The 24,591-nt window shown below is 33.5% G+C and overlaps 4 protein-coding genes across 4 annotated transcripts; 3 read left to right on the forward strand and 1 right to left on the reverse strand.

Annotated features, from left to right (window-relative positions):
* Positions 1-717: 717 nt before the first annotated feature.
* Positions 718-2,918, forward strand: XTH32 (xyloglucan endotransglucosylase/hydrolase 32). Its single transcript, XM_021433413.2, has 4 exons — positions 718-982; positions 1,121-1,221; positions 1,373-1,590; positions 2,159-2,918. The coding sequence occupies exons 1-4, from the start codon at positions 787-789 to the stop codon at positions 2,523-2,525; spliced, it is 882 nt and encodes a 293-aa protein (XP_021289088.1). The 5' UTR covers positions 718-786; the 3' UTR covers positions 2,526-2,918.
* Positions 2,919-4,261: 1,343 nt separating this feature from the next.
* Positions 4,262-9,969, reverse strand: LOC110420192 (Transducin/WD40 repeat-like superfamily protein). Its single transcript, XM_021433412.1, has 13 exons — positions 9,481-9,969; positions 9,012-9,087; positions 8,825-8,914; positions 8,673-8,717; positions 8,451-8,552; positions 7,770-7,857; positions 7,492-7,541; positions 6,801-6,911; positions 6,560-6,699; positions 6,435-6,474; positions 5,663-5,725; positions 5,390-5,580; positions 4,262-5,198 (listed from the first exon to the last, which is right to left on the reverse strand). The coding sequence occupies exons 1-13, from the start codon at positions 9,813-9,815 to the stop codon at positions 4,712-4,714; spliced, it is 1,818 nt and encodes a 605-aa protein (XP_021289087.1). The 5' UTR covers positions 9,816-9,969; the 3' UTR covers positions 4,262-4,711.
* A 1,236-nt stretch (positions 9,970-11,205) lies between these two features.
* Positions 11,206-13,452, forward strand: CDC25 (Rhodanese/Cell cycle control phosphatase superfamily protein). Its single transcript, XM_021433414.2, has 3 exons — positions 11,206-11,442; positions 11,551-11,689; positions 13,092-13,452. Exons 1-3 carry the CDS (start codon positions 11,360-11,362, stop codon positions 13,260-13,262), a joined length of 393 nt encoding a protein of 130 aa, XP_021289089.1. The 5' UTR covers positions 11,206-11,359; the 3' UTR covers positions 13,263-13,452.
* An 846-nt stretch (positions 13,453-14,298) lies between these two features.
* LOC110420387 (uncharacterized) lies at positions 14,299-17,259 on the forward strand. The gene is made up of 4 exons (XM_021433671.2): positions 14,299-14,443; positions 14,532-14,609; positions 14,703-14,804; positions 17,010-17,259. Exons 1-4 carry the CDS (start codon positions 14,441-14,443, stop codon positions 17,088-17,090), a joined length of 264 nt encoding a protein of 87 aa, XP_021289346.1. The 5' UTR covers positions 14,299-14,440; the 3' UTR covers positions 17,091-17,259.
* The last annotated feature ends 7,332 nt before the right edge of the window (positions 17,260-24,591 follow it).

The following is a 24,591-nucleotide window of genomic DNA, read 5'->3' on the forward strand; positions in this document are numbered from 1 at the left end:
AAAAAAGCACCATTACTCAACATTTTCATTCACAAAATTGACTAAATCAGAGTGTGACCCACAGAAAACCTCTACCATAGCTAGGGACTGCAAGCTAAAAGAAAAAGGAACGGACATATGGGAATGGTGAAAAAAAAAAGCTACAAATACACAATGGCATTTGGGTTAATACAACAACGTATGCATTGTTGGCTTTAAAGGCTGAGGGACAGAGATGCATTTAGCTTTTAATGAGAGAAAAGGGATTTAAAGCACAAGATCCCGTGGAGACATAGAGCAAAGGAAAACAAAACAGACATTTAAGATATACCCATCTACCCCTTCTGCATCTGATCTTCTTTTCCATGGCTTTCCAACCATGTAAAGCCAAGCTAACAGGTTTTCTCATAAAGAATGGGAAGGAAAGTAGTTGTGACGGGGAAAAAAACTGTGTGTGTACTTTTCTACTTCGTTACCAGGACTATTATTTTTGATACCGTACGAACATGACCCCTTTAAACATGCTTTTACCCATAATTTTTGAGAAACCTGTTTGAGGTTTTTGAGCAGTGTTGGGTGTCTACCCTCCATCAGCTTCCTCATTAGCTCTCCACATTGTGGACCCACTAGTCTTTCTTTTTTTTCGTTAGATCAAAACTGTACTGCCATACTCTTCCTCCACGCACACCCTTGTCCCATTGCTTTCTCTCTCTCACAAGTCACACCCAGCATTTATACACTCCCAATCATTCTACTTTCCCCATTGAGTTTCCTTTCTCTCATCTTGGCTTTCCCTCTACATTCCTCATGGCTCCCCTTCTCTCACTTCTCCTCATTCTAATGTTTCCCTCAACCAATGCTGACTGGCCACCTTCTCCTGGCTACTGGCCAAGCTCTAAATTTAGGCCTATGAGCTTTTATAAGGGGTTTAGAAATCTTTGGGGTCCTGGCCATCAAAGTGTAGACCAAAATGCATTAACAATCTGGCTTGACAGAACTTCAGGTCTTACTTAGTAGTACTGGCTTGTATTAATCAATACCTTTCCTTCATTTGATTCTTGTTACTAGTTTTTTTTTTTATTTATGGTGGGAATCCATCTGATCTTTTTCCTTATTTTATTGCTCCTATTTGGTTTAACAGGGAGTGGATTCAAGTCAGTTCGCCCTTTCCGTTCTGGCTACTTCGGAGCTTCGATTAAGGTCCAACCTGGTTACACTGCAGGGGTCATAACAGCTTTCTATGTGAGAATTGATCAACCTATAATTTTTCACTACATTTCTTTTCTTAATGAACAGTTCTAATCCTATATCCAATATCCCCTGAAGCAAAGATTCTTGATAGTGTATTGTTTTCCTGCTGCTCTCTGATCAACAAAAACTGATAAAATGGCAGCTATCAAACAATGAAGCTCATCCAGGATTCCATGATGAAGTGGACATAGAGTTCCTTGGAACTACATTTGGGAAGCCTTATACTTTACAGACCAATGTGTATATCAGAGGGAGTGGGGATGGAAAAATCATTGGGAGGGAGATGAAGTTCCATCTGTGGTTTGATCCAACCCAAGATTTTCATCACTATGCCATTTTTTGGAGTCCTAAAGAGATCATGTAAGTATCCAGAAACCAGACAAATGCTGCAATCTTGGTTATGGACCTTATGGTCAAACTCTACCCTGAATTAATCTGAAATAAGAATGATTGCTGGCCATAATATAATGTCTAATGCTAGAAGTATAATAATAAATATCTTGGGAATTGATGTGGGGATGGTGAGGCTGTGGACTTGTCCCTATTGGCTGTAAAGTATTATTGCTTTTTCAGGTTTAATAATTTAGAACTTGAATAGTGACCATTTTGGTGATTTGCATTCTCAAAATGACAGTGTTCTCACATGATCATGCAGAAAAGTTAGGAGATTATTTTAATCCTTGCATAACATTAATTATTGTGATTTTGACGAGTGAAATATCAATGGAAAAGGTAGATCACATGCACGACATAGATTTTCTATAGTTTGTAAAGATTTATTTAAAGGAGGTAAATAAAGTAAGACCTAAAAATGAGGCACACTAGTGATAGTATTTGTATTCATTTGCAATAAAGTATATATTTATATTTTATTTCTCCTTTGCCTAAAATGTCTGAATTTTATTGATTTATCTGATATTTATTTCAGATTCCTAGTGGATGATGTGCCCATAAGGAGGTATCCAAGGAAGAGTGCTGCAACATTTCCTCTGAGGCCAATGTGGGTGTATGGTTCAATATGGGATGCCTCATCATGGGCAACTGAAGATGGAAAATACAAAGCTGATTACAGATACCAACCATTTGTTGCAAAGTACACCAATTTCAAAGCAGGCGGCTGCTCTGCCTATGCACCGGCATGGTGCCGCCCAGTCTCCGCCTCGCCTTTCCGGTCCGGCGGGCTAACCAGGCAACAACATAGAGCAATGAGATGGGTTCAAAGAAACCATATGGTCTATGACTATTGCAAGGACCCCAAAAGAAACCATGCCTTAACCCCAGAGTGTTGGAGCTAGCAAACTTCTGAAACAGTGTCTATTAGAATTTTTACTTCTCTTGTGAATTTTTCTACTTTGTCCGCTTGTTTCTTTTGGTGTCTTGAGATGGATCCCACTTGCCAACAATATTGATCCAAGGGTAGTTGAGCGTCCAAGGCTCCAAAAAAAGGAAAAAGAAAAAACAGAAGGATTTGTGTATTTTTGCTGTGGTGCTCTCTTGGTGTATATCAGCTTGGAAAAAATACAAAAGGGGAGAAAATATATATATATATATATATATATATATAAATATAATAAAAGAGAGAGGGGAGAATGGGATGATGAAGCCAGGGATACATGGGGTCATAGGGTTCGAGTGTGTTGTTTCAATTGTCATTTCTTAATAAAGCAAAAGTTATTCTTTTCATGTTATTTTCATTCATATATATATATATATATACATTTATATTAATATAATAAAATTTGATTGAATTTCAGTGTCTGAAATGAGTAAGTGCTATGAAAGTTGGGGCAGTCCTCCTTTGCTAGTCTTAGTTTGGGGGCATACGAAATTGGGTCGATCAAAAAAAGAGACCATGTAAGGATCTGATCATTATTCACAAGGGCGCAAATCCCTAGAATCACTCATGAGTCATGGGGTATCCAAGAAGTACAATAAAAAACAATCTACCACCAGTAATAATGTAGGGCAGGCACATCATACAAGTCAGTAAAAACTTGTAAATCGACAGTTTCGATGCCCCAAGTCCAATTCAATTGGCCTCTTTTAATCTGAATGTTTCTTTTTCTAGTGATCCTTTGATCAAAAGTAAAAAGGTAGACTAAATCTTTTAGACTGAAGAACGATTTGGCATTACCAGCCAAAACAAGTAGTCAGCTCCAAAGTTTGTTTCTGCAAACTGGAACTCCCAACAGCACCTGTGTTGTATGTTTTACCGCAGCTTCAGGACTAGGAAGGATAATTGTTGTTATTCTTATGTTTCACTGTTGCTCACTATAACACATGTAGGCCTTGTCAAGCCAGCTGACAGCTCCTTTTCTTTCAATCAAGCTCGACGAAGATGGAAGAAGATCCCTTATGCTGGGTTGAGGATTTGTTTTAATGCGATTTTCAAACTCAGTTTCAATCAAGAAAGGACAGCAACTCAGCAAAGAATCTAGAACAAGAGTGGCACTAACACTAAATAATAGAAATAGCAACTGATAGGAAAGATGATTGGAAGAAACATGAATTCATTGTCTAGGTTATGGCAATTAGAGATTCTCTGGGCAACAATAATTCAAAGAAAGACCCCATGAGGGCTAAATGGAAGTATGAAACGAATGGGGTCGTTGGTAAGGAGCTTTACAACTCTTAAAAGCTTATAAAGGACAGAAATTGATGGAATGTTCCCAAACCCAAAATCCGTTGAAGCAAAAGTCCAAGTCTTCTTTTCTTTGGGCCTTTCTTCTTTTGGCATTTCATAATTATTTACTTCATTATGATTCCTCTCTTTTTTGAGGCCTAGGCAGCCACGCAACAAGGATGGACGATGATGGCCTCTCAACAGCCTCAGACTTCCACTCGAATCCCGGAAAACAAAATGAAAATACTATTCAATTTTAGCCATGTCTTACATTTCAAGTATTCAGCCTTGTTGCAGATAGCAGAAACTTGAAGGACTGAATGAATGATGGCTGCCCAGGACCTTTACTCAGATTACATCAAAAAAAAAAAAAAAGGGAAGAAAGAAAATATCACATAATTGCACAAATTACGCACATTTGGAAATTAGCAACTATATACAACAAGATTGTTACTATACATAGCTATTTGGGAAGCTCCATTCAACTAAACCATATACTGGATGCAACCTATAACACAATATGAGCAAGTAGAGCTGACAAATAAACAGCGATCACTTGCTTAGAAAGAAAAAATGAAATTAGAATAGCTACTACGAAGTTGAGGTTAAGCCCTATTATTTAGGGGAAATGTAAACCATGCAGGTCAATCATCTCTTGGAACGTTCAGAAACCTGCAATCAAAATCCAGGGCAGTCGGGTTGCAACTACCGTAGCGATAACCTCTCAACCACCAGATGGCCCTAAACCTAGGTATATATTCTTCCACAACCAATCATCACTAGAGATGCTATTCTTTTGACAGATTCCTGGTTGCCATCCAAAAAGATAAGAAAACCATCTACAGAAATGAAGTTTACCTATTTTAGAGCATGATTGCTGAAAAGTTGCAATCTATCCTCACTTAAACAACCAAGTAAACCTCCGTCGAAAGCATGTGAATACTTCACATCATGAATAGGATGCTTTGGCAATTTAACACGCTGGACAACAGTAAAAGATGGCAACTTTTGCAAGACCAATTCACCTGTAAGTTCATCCCCTGATGCAAACAAGCACACATGATTCGCTATGCTCATGATTGTAAATCTTGGCAACCAAACATCGTTAACATTGGCATATGTAACACCCAACTTCTGATAAGAGTTGCTTCCGGCTCTCTTCAAATGAACATGGGAACCCCATACCCCTTGCCCAATAACAGGAGTCAGTAGAGGTTGAGAAGATGCCATCTCATTTGAAAAGTCAATTCGTGGTCGATATGAAGCAATAATGTCATCACTGTTAGGACAATAAGCAAGAGAAATACACACTCCTTGATTGCCAGTCTCTGAAACCAAAAATGGCCTTCAAAAAAAGAATCAACCAAAAGTTTATTAGACAACCTATAAATTGGAGTAATCCACTAACAGTAAGAAGCTAACTACAGTTTGGCCCTAAAACATTGTTAACCTCAAGGAATCAAAAATATCATAATGCTATGATAATATACATGGGAAGCATAAAAATACATTCCTTAATCAAATGATACAACTTACCTTTCCACAGAACCACCAAAGCTCCACTGACATATGCCAACTGAAGATGCTGATAAAATGGCTGTAACACCTGAAGGGATGGTTGAATTATATAAAGAGTGTATGGTATGAACTGGGTTGCTTGTCAGCCCGTTCATAGAATCCATATGCCTTGCAGTTTGGCGCATATCAAACACCAATACTGAGCCATTCTACAAGGGTAAAACATCAAAAAATTAGTTCACTCTACATAGATTCATCCAGATTAAGAAAAACAAGCTCAGTGTTGGAAACCTGTAGTCCAGCATATAGTTGATGTGAACTGTTGAGATCCCATGAACATGACCAAGCAGCAGCCTGAAAGCCAAATGTCAATACCATAAAAACTCAACAACCATAAAGCAAAATTTCCTAGTGACAATAAGGATAGCTTGCCATAAGAAAAAGAAAAGGGAATACTATATTGACAATATTAGGAACTTGAAAGGGCTTAAAAATGTCCTTGATACAAATGAATCAGTACAAACAAGTAGCAGAAACGTACCTCAGAACAGAAAATCAAATACACTAGTTCTTACCCACTGAAGCAAGGATGAAGAAACCATGCAATAAGTATTTTCAACCAAACTTACACATTCCTACTCATGAAACAAATGACAAATTTCAGGAAAGGATTTATCTTTTAAAGAGTTGGACAGTGCTTCATCTAGTTCAGTTATTCAAATCACCACCTTTTAACCATAGTACGCTTTCCTATAAACATTTTCTTTATCTATCAATTAACGCCATCATCTGCATGCAAGCATGCTCACAAAAAGTGAGCATTTTATGCATTGCCAAAAAATCTGAGGGCAACTTAAATATCATCAGGCAATTCATATGCTCCAGGCAAGAACACTTATTCGAATTCACGATTGTACTAATATATCATTCTTTTCCATAATTATCACAATATAAGTAAATATGCTCCATTAAGGGGAAGAACACACAAGAGTCAGAAGAATTCTCAACCTAATCAATATCTTGAATCAGTAAATGAATTTAAACTGATGGAAGGACTTTTTACCGGTAGATCATATGCAAGAATAACATTGTTGCTTTCTGTGCTGCAACAAAATGAGTGATTAAGTCAATTTAGGCAACATGGGGAACAAAATGTGGATGAATTTTCAAGGCTAAGCACGGTACAACCTGAGAACTGATAATTTCTTTCCTAAGGAAGCTAAAAGCGCCAAGCTACCATCTGAAGGGCAAATGTGCAGATCCCTTACTGCATTTGTACCAAAAGGCAATGAAATGTCTTCTCTCTCATATGGAGCTACTAAGCTCATCTGCAAACCAATGTTTAGAAATTCTATAAGAGTCATTCTTTGGCAGAAAGTGAAATAGTGATAACGTAGTCACATTCCATGTTGAAGCTCAGAAACTTTACTTTGGTAAGAACATATGTTCCACCCAACCCTTGCAATCTTCGTGCTATTAATAAATTTTTGCTGGAAACGTCTACATCAAATAGCCGTGCACCATCCACCCTCAGTTCTTTCTGCAAGAAACAATAAGGTACATGTTACAGGGCAAGCAGAAGAAAGAAATTGGATTGGGGAGGAACAGTCAAGGAAAGAAGAAAAAAAATTTGACTGTTCTAAAATAAATCAAATTGCAATTTTGATATAAAAGTATCAACTCTGCACAAGTAAGATGCCAAATATTACAAACGCCCAGTCCATGCTTTAACCACAACAAGAAAGATTAAAGTGTAACTCCTTTAAGATAAAAATAAGACTTTAGGTTCAGATTTCCAAAACCATGTGATTTCAGATATAATGTTTCTATATGAAAGTCCTAAAAGGGGTGAGTACGAGAGAGATGTTATAAAGAAATTAGAAATAGAAACAAAGTGAAAAATGAAACAACTTTAGAGAACTTAGACGAAAACATGGAAAATTTTTTAAAAGCTATATCAAAGTAATGGTAAATGCAATGCATGTATTCGCACATAAATATGAAAAAAATAACTGTGTGCAAATTCAAGAAAACTCCAATTGGTGTTTCATAGCTAAGCTAGTAAGTCACACACATTTAAGTGTGTCAGCAAGAGAAAGAGGGATACAAGAGAGAAATACCTGTAATATGAAAGGCCCTTGCTCATTGAACTCTGAGCCTAGGTTGTGCCCTACAGAAAACAATGAATATTATACCAGAATTGATGAAAAAAAGATGGTGGTTTTTTTCTCTGCAGTATCACGAAAAAGCACTAATCCTTGACTGAATGCAAATGACACAATCATAAAAGTTTCCATTGAAGATGAATATAATAATCTAATGGTTATAGATTCAAATATCAAGATCTTTAATCTTATAAGATTGTCTCTTCCTCAGAAGGAAGGCAGAAAAGGATTACCTTGAGGTACTTGAAGGCCTCCGATTGAAGGTGCACATCCAGATGTCCTACTCTGCACATTTATCAAGTGCTCCAAATACTTTGTTTTCTGCAAAGCCAAAAAGTTCAAGATAACAAACTAATATGATTAATATTTTAAGAAAAAGGTCGACCTGCAAAACATATGAATTATATGTATCTAGCACCCTAAGAAGGTTCAGGGCTTTCAAAATTTTATTTCTAGTTCCATCACGAGATTTGAAAACAGTTAATAAAGAAGGTTAGAAGTTTCAAAATCAATATTACAATCAATAATATTTACTCAAACTCTGAACCATACACAAAATTGTGGCCAGAAAAACATGTATACAACTGACAGCACTAGTAGCTGTAAATGTGAGATTTCAATTGCAGCATGGATGGTGAGGCAAGCTTAAGCTTGAGGATATGACACCCATTGCAAAAAACAAAGCACACAAAAAAGCGCTGGAGAAGTAGAGAACTTAAGCAACAAGGGCATTATAATGAAAATGTAAGAACTGAGACAAACATCAAAGATTTAGTGAAAACAGCACAACTAGCAATCATTGCAGATAAGCCAAAAATAGGGAGTACTGAATAAACAAATTCAACAAGACATGGTAGTTTCAAGAAAATGTACAAGGAAACAACAAAAGACAATAGCATTTTCAACCAACATACCTCTTTAAGCTGGTGAACTTCCTGTTGTAACGCAGCTTCTCTCTTTTTCCATTCAGCTTCTCTCTTTTGCCATTCAGCTTCTTTCTTACTCCAAACAGCACTCTACAAATTTCTCTTTTTGAATAAGATCGGCAAGATTCATAAAATGGAATGTTACAAAACAATACCAAGCTAAAAGACATCTTTTTCTCTCTTCTTCTTTCTCCAGAAAAAAATTCTTACCTTCTTTTCAAAAGAAATGCACTTAGCTTCAAGAGATCGAATTCTCTGCCCGCCAAAAAAAAAAAACAGAAAGAAAGAAAAGGAAAACATTACTCTAAGACTTTTGGTGTGTTTCTTCAAAAAATGATCAATTATCTGAAATTTAGTAAGACCTTTTGTGATTCTCCATCAATTGCAACAACCCGTGATGAAAACAATTTCCTTACATCCTTTAATGTGCATTCCCTGTTACATTGAGGACACTGAAGAAAAAAATATGAAAGAAACAAGAATGTCAAACAAAACTGTGATCAGTCCTGAGATTCAGAAATTATAACATGGTTTGATGTTAAAGGCTACCTTTCCTGAAGTTCCACGTTGCTGTAACCATTTACGGATGCACGACAAACCATATATGTGCCCACATGGAAGACAACTACGGCCAAAACAGTTTAAAGACTGATAAGTTCCAAAATTTCATATTAAAAAAAAAAACCATCTTTTATCTTCTGTTACTAGAACACATACAACAACACAATCTACAATCGCTTAAGCTAAAATGTAATACATGTAAATTGCAATTTATTTTGTATCTAAGCAAAGTCATATTTTGTTATCGAAAAACGTTAAAGTTTTCATTTTTTAATTGCACAAATTAAGTTTTTTTTTTTTGTATCAACACCTGCTTTTACTTCGAAAAGCAACAACAAAAACCCTAAATTAACGACTACAAACAAAGGAACTCATAATTTGGCGCCAACAAGCGAAAACCAAACCCAATTTCAAGTAAAACCGTAGAATTCAAAGAGAATTAGTGAAACGTACGGACCAAACATGATGGTCACCGGTTGTAGTCCAAGCTTCCATACAGATAGGACAAAACAAGCCCTCGATGTCCCCGCGATTCCATTCGTTACCTTGAGAATTTTCTCCACACTCTCCCGCACTCAAACAAACCCTCCCTTCTCCTCCTTTCTCTCCCTCTTTGCTGGATAAAACCCTAGGCGACTCCGTCACAGGAATGAACTCTTCTCCTCCTCCTCCTCCTTCCTCGTCGGAATCTTCTTCGTCTTCTTCTGTTTCTTCTTCTTCTGCTTCTGGTTCGGTTCCATCTTCTGATTCTTGATCGCCTACAAGGTAGACGTTAGAATTGGGGTTTGACATTTTGGGATTTTGGATTTAACCATTAAAAGGAAGACTGTTTCCGTTAGTTAGAGAGGTTTTAAGGAGGGAATTGGAAGGAAGACAGAGAAACGAGAGGGAAAACAAACGGCACTACATTCAGTGAGTCGATGAGTAAAGTATTGGCTTTTTTTTTATAAAATTAATGAATTAAATTGAGTGAGAAATATTATGATTTTTTTTTGCACGAATAATATCAGCTTTTTTTATTAAATTGTAAACTGAAATTTAATCGAAATCCGTAATAGTGCCATAGGTTAAAACTTAGGCCAAATCACATGTGATGTTTAAGTAAGCTTATAAATCATGAATCTATCTTAATAACTTAAAAAACATATTTAATAAATGATGAAAGATTCATATTTATACACTCAAAATTTATTTTCTTTGATATTTGTAACATTCTAACTCATCTAATTGTGTAATGTCTCATTACGCTAGCTTTTTATTTACAGAGAAGAGTAACTCTTACACTAATCTAGATTTACCTTGATCTTTATATGTTTAAGTCTATCTCGACTCTTACATCTTTTATAGAGGCCTCATATCAATGATATCTTGACTCTTGTATGTCCAAGTCTATCTCAATTTTTATATCTCTTATAGATCTCCACGAATAAAAATTGAATCCACTCTGATACCATTTGTCACAAATTGAAACTTAAACTTAATCTTGTGCCATTTAAACTTTAAAAATAAAATTTAAAAGACAATTTTGATAAGTGTGAAAGACCCATATTTACATACTTAAGACTCATCCAACCTCTTACTGATATAACAAATAGCATCATTAGAAAAATGATGAAAAATAATAAAAAAAGTATCATATGATTTTAGGAAGAACAATTTTGTGTTATAACACTTAATTATTTATTTTTTACAATTTTTTTGATATTGTTAAAAATGAAATAATTAAAATATGATTTATTATATATAAAATATTAATAATAAAATAAATTAAAAAAAAAACTTAAAAAAGGTTAAAGGTATAAAGAAAAAAATGAAAATAACCATAAGATAATTATATATCAAATTTTAAATCTGAAAAGCAAAGTTATTTTACTTCGAATTATAAAATATATTTTTTGTAATTTATCATTAAAAAATATTTTATTAAAAATTAGTTTATTTTTCACTTTATAGATATAGTTAACAGTCTACTGAGAAAAAAAAACATTAGAGGAAATTATATTCTACATTTAATTGTAAATGAATTCATTCATTTATTTATTATTATTATTGAAATTTTTATTTTTATTTTTATAAGAAGGAAAATATAATTAAAATCACAAGGATTTCAGAAAGAAAGTCGACCAAACAAAGCCTAGTGCTGATGTCACGCAATGTGTTTACTTGGACCAAGATGCGCTTAAGTCTAACGACCAAATCATAGTGAAAAAGTCGTCCGTTGGTTTACAGAATCGGATTCTCCGCTCCCATACAAATTTAACCAGAAGCTAGAAACTCGATCTTGTCTCTCTTCCGGACAAGATCGACAGACCCAAGCAAAGATTCTGGCAAAGCGAATGGCTAAGACCATCTCCTACATAACTGGCTCTCAACTCCTCGCCCTTAATCCCCATCCCAATATTGCCATCATAGATGTCAGGTTCACTTCTTTTTCTTCTTTTTTTGCAGTATTAAGATTTTGTTAGATTATTGGGAAAGGTTTTTATGTTGGGTTTTTATGTTTTTTATGGGAAATTATTAATTTAAGGGACGATGAAAGGAGTTATGATGGGCATATAGCTGGGTCTTTGCACTATGCCAGTGACACTTTCTCTAATAAGATCTCCAATCTTATTCAAGATGTCAAAGGGAAAGATACTCTTGTTTTCCATTGTGCCTTAAGCCAGGTAGTTTCTTCATGCTTTTCTGCTGGAAATTCCTTTTCTTTTTTTTTTTTGTTGTATCAAATTCCCTCTGTGTCCTTTGTGGACATCTGTCACCACTCATTGTTATGTATATTTGTAGCTAAGTTTCATATATTGATAGATTTCAAGTAGTTATGGGTTAAGATGTGAAATCTAGCTTAGTTGCACATAGATATTACGATGCAATGCCATCATTTAGCAAAAAGAGCAAGTACAACATCTGGGTCGACCTACAACTCAATTTTCTCTAGCGCAATTGTGCTTTGGAAATTGTAGAGTTGGTTCAGTGCCTTATGCTCCAGTAAATAGTTATCGATTGTACCTTGGTTGATTGGGAAATTCATATGGGTTTCTGCAGGTAGATTTTTTTTACTGCAATTGAAAGTTGGCTGTCCTAATTATTTGGCTTGGACTTGCATCTTGTCCCGAAACTTCCAAGTCAGCATTTAGGATTGTTTCCTCTAATGCTTACCTCCTTCAGGATGATAGTGTCAGCATCAGACTGATGTTTTAGGCTTGGATTTAAATAACCATTTTACCGTCTTTGTGGAAGTAAATCTTTCTGTTGGGCAATGGGTCATAGAGTAAAACAGGAGGTTCATCAGCATGGATAAAACTATGTAAAATCGAATGGTCTATGGTCTCTCCACAGTTGCTCTTCAAGGCTCAAGCATCACTTGCCTCAAACACTTGTATTTTAATATGTTTCATGCTGGTCATGGTTCTTTTGGAAAAGACTTTCATTCTATGGAGTCTGGATTGTCCTTTTCATTTATTCCAATTTCTATGGTTGGCAGATAATTTAGTGACCTATGCTTGAGCTTAAAGCTGTTTCCTGTTACCTTGCATGGATGGGTTTTTTTAGTTGTTTGAATTTTTTTGAGTCCTTCGGAATTGTAGCTTTTGTTTATCAAAGAGTTAAATAGCCAGAGGCCCCAGTTAAACGCAATTAACTCAAGCAGTTGTCTACATTTGTGATACTCATCACCATTTTTATGACTGTGTTGAACCTCTTTAAACTGGAACTGTGTTCATCTCCTAGCTGAATGAAACTTTCTTTGTTGACTCTTCCACTCTCTCGCTTTCTTGCATAAAGTCATCTGTTCATAGAAGTTATTCTGTAATTGCTATCAAATAGACAATGTAATGATCAGGTGCATGCCTTTCATGCCAACACTTTGATCCCTCAGTTGGCAGGCATTACATTGGAATTTTAAATAACTGGTTTGCATGATCCTTTGAAATTATTCTCTTATTCTCACCCCATGTTGTTGATCATCTTGTTGTCCCATAAGCAGATACTAGATGCTTAAATATTGAATGGTTCGTCTCCATGATATAGATATTGTATAACTCTGTTTATTAATTGTGGATGGTTTTGCAGGTTCGTGGCCCAACTTGTGCACTGAGGTTTGCCAATTATCTAGAGGAAATGAAGGAAGATGTCGGAATCAAGAACATTTTGGTTTTGGAGCGCGGCTTCAATGGCTGGGAAGCTTCTGGTAGACCTGTTTGTCGCTGCACTGATGTCCCTTGCAAGGGCCAGTGTGCTTAGTCATCCACTAGAATTCATTCTGGCCAAGAAGGAAGCAAAAGCATATCATCTTATTATTACCAACCATTTACTCATTTACATTCTCTGCTGGAAAACATCTGAATGATAATGTCTAACGTATACTTCAATGGAGATATAATATCCAAATATATTACTGCTTTGGTTTCTACCAAACTTGGATTCACTTTAACATTTTGTGCAAGTTAATTCCGGATATATAAGAACAGGAAAAAATAATAATTTTGACATAAATGCGTGAAAAAGTTTTTATTTTTTTATTATATTTAATTAAATTTTTATTTTTAAAGAAAATTAAATCACTAATTATCATTGTTTAAAAAATCATTTGTCATGATATCAATGTGGTATGTTGATATATCATAATAATTAATAATGTGACATGGTTATGTGATATGATGATAAAAAACTTCATGATATGTTTTATATAAAACCGTAAATGATATTTTAATTAATGATAATAAGTTAATTTTTGATTATAAAAATATAATTAATTTAAAATAAAAATGTGAATTTGATTAAGAGAAATAAAATTTTTTTAAATAATTTAATTTTTTTAAAATATTATGCCATTAATTTTTAATGAGTTCAATGAGTTAAAAAATTTCAATATTATGACAAGTTTTCGCTATTCCAGTTCTCATCTCAATATTTAGTTCAACTAGCTCAATATATGATTTTACTTAAAAAATAAAATTTTAATTTCTTTTTTTTCCTTCCAAAATATCACTTTATTTGTGATATAAGCTTTAGAAATAATACGAATTAAAATCTTGGATCATATTGTCAAAGAATAAAAAACAACTTTTAAGTCAGATTTAAATTGGCTTTGTTAATGAATTAAATGCAAATATAATTTCCGATTATGAATATTTGTAAATGTTTCGCACGTATTAATGTTACGATATTAATTTTATTTTAGTTTTGCTAAAGTTAATATTAATAAAAAAAATGGATTAAAAATATTTTTCGTTGTTGGTTGGGAGCCTGATCCGACCCGCCAATTGCAACCTCTAGTCCGGATCTAACTACCAACCAGAACTCGCCCGTTCCGTAAATCAGTTGGAATATAAAACCATAGGAGAAACGTTGAAAACTGCATCTGAATTTCGAAGAGCAGAAAGAAGGAATCAAAAGCTTCCAAAGAGAAAATTTGAAAGATGGTTAATTTGAACAGCCCATTTCAAATCCAATTCTTTTTTCTCCTTATTCTACGCTCAAAATTATAATTCCAATTTTTCATTTTTCCAGGTTTGCATCGCTTGCCTATTGCCACTCTTCCTCGTCCCGATCGTGAATATTTTGCCTCTCCTTTTCCATTACATCATGGTAAAATTATTTAACGTTTCAATCATCTGTTTTTTTTCATTTGATTAGTTAATATCTGTTTAATTAATTTCTTTTCTTTTTTGGGCTGTTCAGGGTAAAATTTACACGCTTTTTGGATGGGAATACCGGAAACCGGAGAGGGCACCTCCGGCATGTCCGTATAAACCGGCTGCAAAAACGGAAAACATTAGTAAAGTGAGTGATTAATTGCCTGCTTAAATTCTGTTTTTCCTCTTTTTTTTTTTAATTTTAATTGAACTATTAATCCAAAGTTTGCTCTGAAGTTTTTTATTGTTTTTGTTATTATTATTATTGTTATCTATTGATTCATTGTCATTACCCGATGAAATTCTGGTCCTTGAGGTAGTCAGAGTTTGCTAGGTTTTTAAACCATGGTTTTAAGTAGCTGAAAAATAAAGCAATGGAGGCTAAATGATGTGCATAAGCTTAAGCACAAGCTTTTTTTCCTAAAATTGTGTGAAATAAGGGTTAGGGAATATCGATTTAAAAATATTCCAATGGTTAGATTAATGGACCTAGAAGTTCAATGACTAATATGGCCATGACTGGAGGGCTATACCTTGGTGGTATAGCTTTTGTTTTGAGCAAGACCTAAATGGGTGGTCAATATGTTAATCAACTTTAATTGTATTTGTTATCGAGGTGAGTGTGGAGCTTGTGCATTGGACTAGCATATGATCTAGCTCAGGAAGTTTAAACTGGTTTGCTTACTAGCCTTTTACCTTATGTTTAGGATTTTGGAGGGATAGGGGTGTAGAGGATACGAGGATGGAGAGGATCGGGGAAAGAAGAAACGAAAATAAGGAAAATGCATTTCTCTCCTTAATTGGTCTGAGTGGACGGGAGGTGAGAGTGTAAAGTAACTCTAATACCACTTGTCCCAGGCTGGCAGCTTAAGTGCTCTTGCCGTGTGACTTTAGGCACCTTCCATACTTATGATAGCCTAAGTCAGCCTAAACCGCTTCTCACTCAAGGAAAGCACCCAAACAAGATAAATGCATAACTAAGTAAGCAAGAATGAGAGTGAGACAAAGAGAGTTTGTATTCACAATATTAATAACCAATGTACAAGAGACATAACCCACACACTATCTCCGATGGTTTGGAACCCCTTTTATAGCCACAAGGGTCCCCCACAACGGTTAGGAATCTTGAACCTCAAATTTAAATGCCCTCCAACAGTGCAATGGTGGGCCAGGAGGCTCTTCTAGTTGTTGGAACAGTGTTCTCATTAGTCTGCCCTCTACTAGCTGTTGAACAGTGCCTACGTAGGGGTAGCTGGCCTTCTTTCCTGCTGCCTGGTGAAAACTCCCCTAGGCCTGGCCGAACTTGCAGGCCATAACATTCTTCCCCACTCAGTCCAGCAACACCGTTGTTGCTAGGAGATTGTCGCCCCTTTCTCTGCGCTCCACACGTTGTCTCTCTGCGCATTTGCCTCGGGCCTGCTGACCTTGTGTGCTGTTGCTTGATTTTGAAAATTGTTTAAACCCTTCTTTTATTCCTCACACCCCAAATATCTCAAGTTGAGAGAAACCAGCCTTAGAGGGATTTAGAAGAATAGTTTGAAGTAACTTTGTTGCAAAGAATGGTGACTCTTCATGGTTTATTGTGTAAAGTAGTTGGGGATTTATTCTATCTATGGTGTTGTTGTTTTCTCTCCATGAGAGACTATTTGGCGAATACAATCCGATTATTAATGGTTTAATAATAGGCATCTGCTTCTTGGGAGAAAACTTTTTGAATAGTTATGCCTAGTAGAGTTTTTGTTCTCCGTTGTCCACCTGGGTTCCTATTCTTATGTTACTAGTATGGCAAAACTTATTAGGAATTCTGAAATCAAGGTAAGTAGCAGGAGTGTAAGATTCCATGAGCAAAAATTAAACGTGGGAAAGTTAGCTAGTCTCAATTGCAGGAGAAATGTTTGATCATTTGTGTTTTTTTTAAAAAAAATATAAAGCATGTAACATCAGATTCAGTTCATGTTATTTGTGTTTTAGGAAGACTACGATGACAATTATTCTTTTGCACTTAAAAGTGGCAGGACATCAATCTTAGTTATATGGAGTTGCTTCGTGTCAGTCATGTGTAGGATATGCTTATTGTAGCAATCTTAAGCATTCTTATTTGGCTGGTCTTCTTTGCAAACTTATGTTGTGCACAAAACATCCAGAAACCGCTAACACATGAATGCTGTATGTCTTATAAGCTGTTGTCTAAATAATTGTGTTTGAATTCTGGTTTGTGATGGTGCTTCTGGTTGCTGCTGCTCATGTCTTACTGCTGTCCTGGCTCTGGACTCTTCAAACTTCTACACATTCTGTGTATGTAGGTTTGTTTTATATCCTTCGATTTGGTAAAGGTTTTCCGGTGCTTTGACAGGCTGGGCCAGAAACTGTACCTGGTAGTATTCCCGAGTCTAGTTCGAATCCAGTGGAAGCGACAGATGGCAAGCAGGACTGATACTGAAGTTGGAGTGTTTTCCATTGTATGAAAATCATTCCTTAGCGTAACAATCCTTCTGAAAATAGACTTGTTAAGTTTGTTGATTTGGAGAATAAAAAACAAAAATCATGTAGTATGTTTTTATCAGAAGGCAAAACTGATGATATGATAAAGAATGTTTTGATTACCTAAGCTCTAGTGAAAAAACATGCATTTAGAAGCTATGAAATGCGTTATCCATTTGGAGAAACCTGAAAAATGAAAAAAAAAATATTTCCTCTTTTCCTCTTCCAAAAGAGCAGTAGATTGAATTTTCAAAAAGAAAAAAATAGAGCAGTAGATTGAGTTGACAACAGTAAAAGGGCCGAGGGGTTAAGACTCTGTGATGCCCGGCTCATTAGCCCAAAAGCCAAAATCCGAGCTGCATGGCCCTGTCAATGGTCCACCATGGCCCATTCAATATCAAGAATTCATTGATTATTATAAAAAAAGAAACACAGTAGAGGCTAAGTGGCTAACCTTAACATGAGAAGCATCACCGTCCTATTCTATTGAAATGATACAAGATTGTCGGCAAAATTAGCATATAATATCTTGTGAAAAGTAAAATCATGATTAAATATGGTAGCGGGGCCCCCCTTCTTTTGGTTAACTTGTTTGGACTCATCATGTGTTTGCCCTCCCAAAGTTTGAAACAATTTTTTAGACTCTCATATCTTTCTTTGATCTTTCCCTTTCAATTACCAAGCGAATCTACGGCACAGATTCTGTGGGCACCTCTTTCACATTGGAAAAAAAATGATTCCTCATTTTGGTCACAATTTTTTTTTTCTTCGGCTGAAAATGACATCAAATCAATGGTTGTAATAGTCTAAATGTGGGCTCTTAATGTGAACTGAAAGTCTGGAACCACCAAGAATGGGCCAGAACCCAACTTTTTATTATTTGATAAAAAATAATATAAAAAGGTTGAGCATTACAGTCACGAGGTCATTGATACTGTTTATAAATTACCTAAGAATTTATGGTTGGATTGAAGCATCAACGTTTAGTGTGACATTATCTCTCATTCAATTTCAAGATGAGATAACTTTACTTGTTTTTCTTTAAAAGTGTTTGATGTGGATTGAATTTGTTCTGATACCGACTGTCATATGTAAAATCACAACCAACTGTCAGCTCAGGAGTGGAAAATAGATTTTAAAAAACCTAAAGCCATATAATCACAAGATTATTGCATGCAAAATGTGGGAACGATAAAAGTGAGTGTAAATCACTGTCGAGAGGACTGTAGTTTAAGTGGCCATCTAATGAAGAATCATGTGACATGTTTGACTTCCAACTTACGAAAAATGCAGCAGAACCATGTGAGTAGGTAAGCAACAACAGCAAATCTTGTGAAGACAACCTAGACATTCGCTGTTATGAGAAGGAAATTTAGGGCAACAGCCACACCAAGAGTCAATCTAGTCAAAAAGAATTTTGTTAAACCCAAAAAATCTTATAGTCTCGAATGGTTTACTTGTCTGCCGAAGGAAACTTGGGTTTATATTATTATTATTATTATTATGATGAGAACAATTTGACAAAACGTTTGTTTTCAAGCGATGGGGGATTTTCCTTCATCTTGTTTTCAGTCAAAGTTTGACCTAATTACTTGGAAGAAAGAAAGAAAGAAAGAAAGAACATGTGTCATGCTTTCCAATAATACATGTATATAAGTTGCGTAGGTACTTTAAATTGAGTAACACCATGGACTTCCCACTTTTTTAATACTAATATATCAGATTAATTTGTTAAGTGAGAAGATCATCTTAATTATGATAATTTATTCATAATTATCTTCTATCGATCTTGATTTGATACTTATCAATATAAATATCACTTTAGTATAAATAAATTCGTAATTTACTTTCATGTTGGGTTAATTAAACATGTTAGCTAAAACCCTATGCACAAAGGGGCAAGACGAAGTTGGTCCAAAGGAAGAGAAAGAACAAACGAAGTATCTCAATGCATTTTCTCCGAAGTTCAATGGGAATCTTTATTGTCCACCCACTGCCCAATGAGTCTCCTAAGTCTCACACTTCACCCAATAGAAACTCACAATCCCACAATTCTTTATTCCTCAACTTGGTCCCTTTCTTTATCCCCATTGTCATTCAAAATTGAATACTCACAAAACACTTTCCATGACTCCCACGTAACGTATAGTAACATTTTGTGAGTTTGAAGGGTAGGTACGATGCTAAACCATGGGTTTGCAAACCTGTGAAGGTCATTTTCTAACGCCACTTGCTAGGCCAACGCCCCCACTCATCAAATAATATAATCAATAGAGAAACACATGTTTTAAAAGATTTTTCTAAGATGTAATCAAATACTTGGGAGATTTATTGTTAGGAGAACTGTGTAGGTATCATTCTTGAAAAAGTTTGTCAATTATTTAAGATAATTTAAATAAATTTTTATTTATTTGTTATTTTTTTTATCAAATAAATTTTTTTAATTAACGATTGATTAATTATTGTTAGTAAAAATATTATTTATTATTTTATATTCACATGAATAAAAAATATTACATAATTATATCATAATGTCACGTTATTATTTATTATAATTTGTTAATATATCACGTCAATATCACGTGACATAAAATAACATATGTCATTTTGATTACTAACAGTTAATCAATCATTAATTATAAAAATTTATTTGATTCAAAATAAAATTGTAAAAGCATCCGAGCATTTAACTCATTAATTGATACATTATCTTCTTGTCTAAAAAACAGAATTCGAATCTTCTTTCTCCCAATTATAAAAAAAAAAATTGTAAGAACTTAATTAAATATAATAAATAATAATTTTTTAAAATAACATCGAGAACACAATTAAGAATTGATATTGTGCATGTTTTCCTTTCATTTTCGAATTAGGGTAAACAAGAGGTGTGTTTAAAGCAAGTGGATGATATCCCATCGTTTTCAAACCAATCTTTGGTCGTAAACTCCTTTGTTTTTGGTTTTATCTTTTGAATAAATATTACATATATTGCTTCCACTTGTGCAATGGGGGTTGTTGTGGGTCCCAAAATTCTTGGAAAATCAGAAGGCAAAAACCGACTTTGATTGGATTATCACAGCATTGGCCCCACTGCTCCTGGCTGACTAGGATGTGCTGGTGAGCCACATTTGAAACAAACTTACTTTACTTGTGTTAATTATTATATTATTACTCAAATTTTAAAATCTTTATTTTATTATTTCTCTCTAACCTATTTAAGTTCATTTCCACCTGTTTATAAATTTATATAATTAGAACATGCGTCACTCAGTGGTAAAGGTGCATTCACTGAAAAAAAGAAGTTCTCATTTAAAACATAAATTGAATTTTTTTTTTCTCTTTTTATCTATTTGGATACAAAATGCATGTGATAGACCAATGAAATATTGTCTCAACGGCAAAGAAGAAAATTTTGAAATTTTTAAATCCTCTGTTCAAGTCTTACTCAAGTAGTTTCAAGCAAATTTTATATTGATTGTATAGTAATTTTTTGTCATAATGTTTTAATTAAATTATTCAAAAAAAATTAATTAAATTTTTATTATTTTATTACATTTAATAAAATTTTTATATTTTTATTTTAACTCAAATAAATTCTTACGTATTTTTCATTTTTATTTGACATATTGTTGATATGAAAAGTTAAAAAATTAAAAAATTATATCATTATATCAAATCAATATATTATATGTCGTTATTTATTACAAAATGTTAACATGTCACGTTAATATCACGTAATATAAAATAATAAATAATATTTTTATTATTAATAATTATTCAACTGTTAATCGTAAAAGTTTATTTAATTTAAAATAAAAGTGTAAAAGTTTGGACGTATACAATAGAAAAATAAAAATTTATTTAAATTTTCTTAAATAATTCAAAAAAAAATTTTATATATGATGTCTAAATTTTTTCATAAATATAATATGTGATACATATGAAAATTATTTAGTTTTTTTAAATAATTTCATAAATTAATTTAAAAAATTTATTGGTAATTATAATTTCTTTTAAAAAATGCATGAATAAATATGCATTAAATGAATAAAATTAAAACCTCATAGTAACTGGCACCAAGCAACTTTAAAGCTAGAATGATCGAAGAGAAAATCGTAGCTATTTCTTTTACAAAAAGAGAAGGCAGAAGACAGAGATTCAACGTACAAACTATTAGTCGGTTTGAAACTTTTTTTCTACGTACCGTGAAAGGTCAAATTTAATTATTAATCAAGAATTGGAGTTTAATGTCCGTAGCTTTTTCAAAGTTTATAAGGCCAATTGATACTTTTAAATGTAACCCTTAGTATATACATGTTTTAGTCTTTCATACTATATTAATTGCAAGTTTAATTGAGAAAAAAATATATATGTAACTCACACGGGTTTAATTTGGTTATGTGACATAATTGATTAAGGACATGATATTTAAAAAATTTCATGAATTATTTCAAATAATACAAATAAGTCATTTTCTTATTACTTTCAATCTAATTTTTTATATTTTTATTTTAAATCAAATAAGTTTTTATAATTAATGATTGTTAATAAAATTTTACTTATCATTTTATGTCATGTGTGTTAACATGTCATAATAGATAATGACGTAATATATTAATGTGATATAATCTATGATATTTTAATTTCACTTTATGTTAATATCATATCAATATAACGTGGACATAAATGACACATGATCTTTTAATTAATGATAATTAATCAGTCATTAATTATAAAAATTTATTTAATTTAAAATAAAAATATAAAAATTTGATTGAACGTAATAAAAAAATAAAATTTTGTTTAAATTTTCTTAAATAATTTTAAAAAAAATTTTAAACATTGCACTTGATCAAAATATAATCTAAATTTATCGTATCTAAACTCAATTCTCCTCTATATATATATATATATATATATATATAATAAACTCAATTCTCTAAATAAAGTACAAAAACAAGTTGAATGAAAATGATATTTATATCTTGTTAAATAGTTTGTAAACCATGAACCCAAATTGTGAAGTGCCAAAGCCAAAGCCGGCTCCCCTGGATTGGGCAAACGAAAATTGTGGCGTCATTGCATGGCGTCAAACGTGATCAGCATCCCTCTTTGGTGTGTGTACACAAAAATAATATCAGAGCCGGAGACGCGAAAGCAACCCTCTTTATAAAGCCCTTTCACTTCCAATGGTTAGCCTGTCCCAATCTTTCCCTCCATCGAAGTGGACACCAAACAATAACTTCACCTTTTTTTTACAAACAAAGTTTAGGAAAAGCTTACTAATAGTTTCCTTTTGTTTTTTTGATCCTTCCCTCCCCCAATGTGGGTTTGGGTCTTTATCACCCCAATTATCAAACCCCTCTCACATAATCCTAGCTGAAGGGACTCGCGGCTCCATGCCTACCGTTTGTTTTGTTCTACTTGTGCGAGACAGGCCTTTTTCCTCTTTCTCCTATTTTCCACCCTTCCTCCTAGGCTACTTATTAAGCCTATTAAGCTTGATGTGTGCTTTGATGGGTTGATCAAGGGATGAGGAGGGAACCCTCGGATGTGAAGTTCGTGCATGAGGATGCTTGCTTTTGTTTGTTGCTACTATAGGACATGACATTGCCATGGAAATTATTAGTAAAATGTTACTAGAGTTCAGACAAGCAATACATATATATTTGCAGGGGCAACTTAATAAGTTCAAATGTTTCAAAATTAAATATTTGAATGAGAGATTTTTTTTATTGAAATTAAAAAAATTTACTAAAATTTTATTCTTCTAGCATTTTAAAATGTAAAATTTTTAATTAAAATTTTATTTTATAAATTGAAAAAAATGGTTTTTTATATATAAAAAATAATTTTTAAAAATCATTAAATACATATCACTGTTAATTAATTGGAAATAAAAAAATAATTGAGAATTAATAGCATTGTGGAATTGGAAAGTAATTAAAAATTTAAATTCATTAGGTATATAATTAAAAAATTTTAAAAATGTGTCATTTTATTAATTATCTTGATTTTTACATATTTTTAATAAAAAAATAAGATAAATAATTGAGAATTAATAAGGATATAGGAATTAATTTGATAGGTAGTTATTTAATCAATTATTTTAATTTTTATATATTTTTAATATAATTAATTATATTATTATAAAATTATGAAGTCTATGGAAAATTGAGACCTAAAGCAAAAACTTTGGCAGCTTTACACCATAATCAACCCAAACAATAAGTAAGCAATTGAAATTGAAAATACGTACTAGATAATGATGTTTGGATATTTCCAAATTATAGGAGTACGAATAAGAGAAACAAGTATAATTGATAAAATCATTAGTAGGAATATAATTTACGAGTCATTTTACTATTTAATAATTCATGTCTCAATCGAAAAATTTATGTTTGTCCCACCCATGTTTAGATATTTCTAGTTTTCTTTCTTAAATTTTATAAACCCATGAGATTTATCATTTTCATTATTATTTTTTATTTTTTTTATTTTTTAAACGTGTCAATTGACCATAGTTCATCATCTTCTTCACTAGGAATTTTTTTTTCCTTTTTCAAGCTTCTACAAAGAAAGTAATTAAAAGAAATCCATAACAACTCTCACATTAGATGTAGGTATACTAGCATGCATTCACCAAGGTGTTAATATAATGCTCTAGTCAATTATTTAGAACTAATTACAGTATATTTCAGTCAAATTGTTAACCTAATTGAACTCAAGGAGAAGAATAAAAGTACAAAAAAAAAGCAGAATCAAAGCTTTGGATTTCTTTCCTTAATAATATATACGAGAAAGTTTAAATTAACTCATGGTAAAAGTTAATTTTAAATGATGAGAAACGTTCAATCATCAAAGTGTGTAATGTTAACTCTTTCCATATTGTTCTACTATAATGCCAGCAAAGTGGGAAGGGCATTAGCACCCTATACTTGGCATAAACTAAGATTCCAAAAATTCCTAAACCAAAAAGATTATCGTTTAATTCCGTCTAATGCATATACTTTCAAAGATTAAAGTCCATCTCATCCATTAATTAATCCAAATTATCACTATCCACCAAGATTGATGACATTGGCGCCCCATTACCCGACGCTCAGTCCTTTATATAATCCCAACACATCAAATGAACCACTATACACCTGGGAAATAGTCAAATAGATGCCTACTCTCCCCCCCGCCCTCTTCTTTAAAAAATAAAACGGGATTAAGCGAAACGGTGACGTATTACTGACAAATGACAAAGGTAACTTTTTCCTGAAACCTGGATTAAAGGGCAGTAGGAAGGTCACGTGAGCAGCAGGGGACCATTCAGAAAAAGAAAAGGACACGTGATGGCGGCTGATGCCCCTCCGTGTGCGGTGGTGAGTCACGAGCGAGTAACGTGAATGCTGCTGACCGCTCAAGAAGGGAAATTCACAACTGAAGGAGATGTAAAAGGCAATGGG

This window comes from Theobroma umbraticum, unplaced genomic scaffold (assembly GCF_002168275.2).
Source record: "Theobroma umbraticum cultivar Fairchild unplaced genomic scaffold, ASM216827v3 scaffold_86.0, whole genome shotgun sequence".
NCBI classification, from domain to species: Eukaryota; Viridiplantae; Streptophyta; class Magnoliopsida; order Malvales; family Malvaceae; genus Theobroma; species Theobroma umbraticum.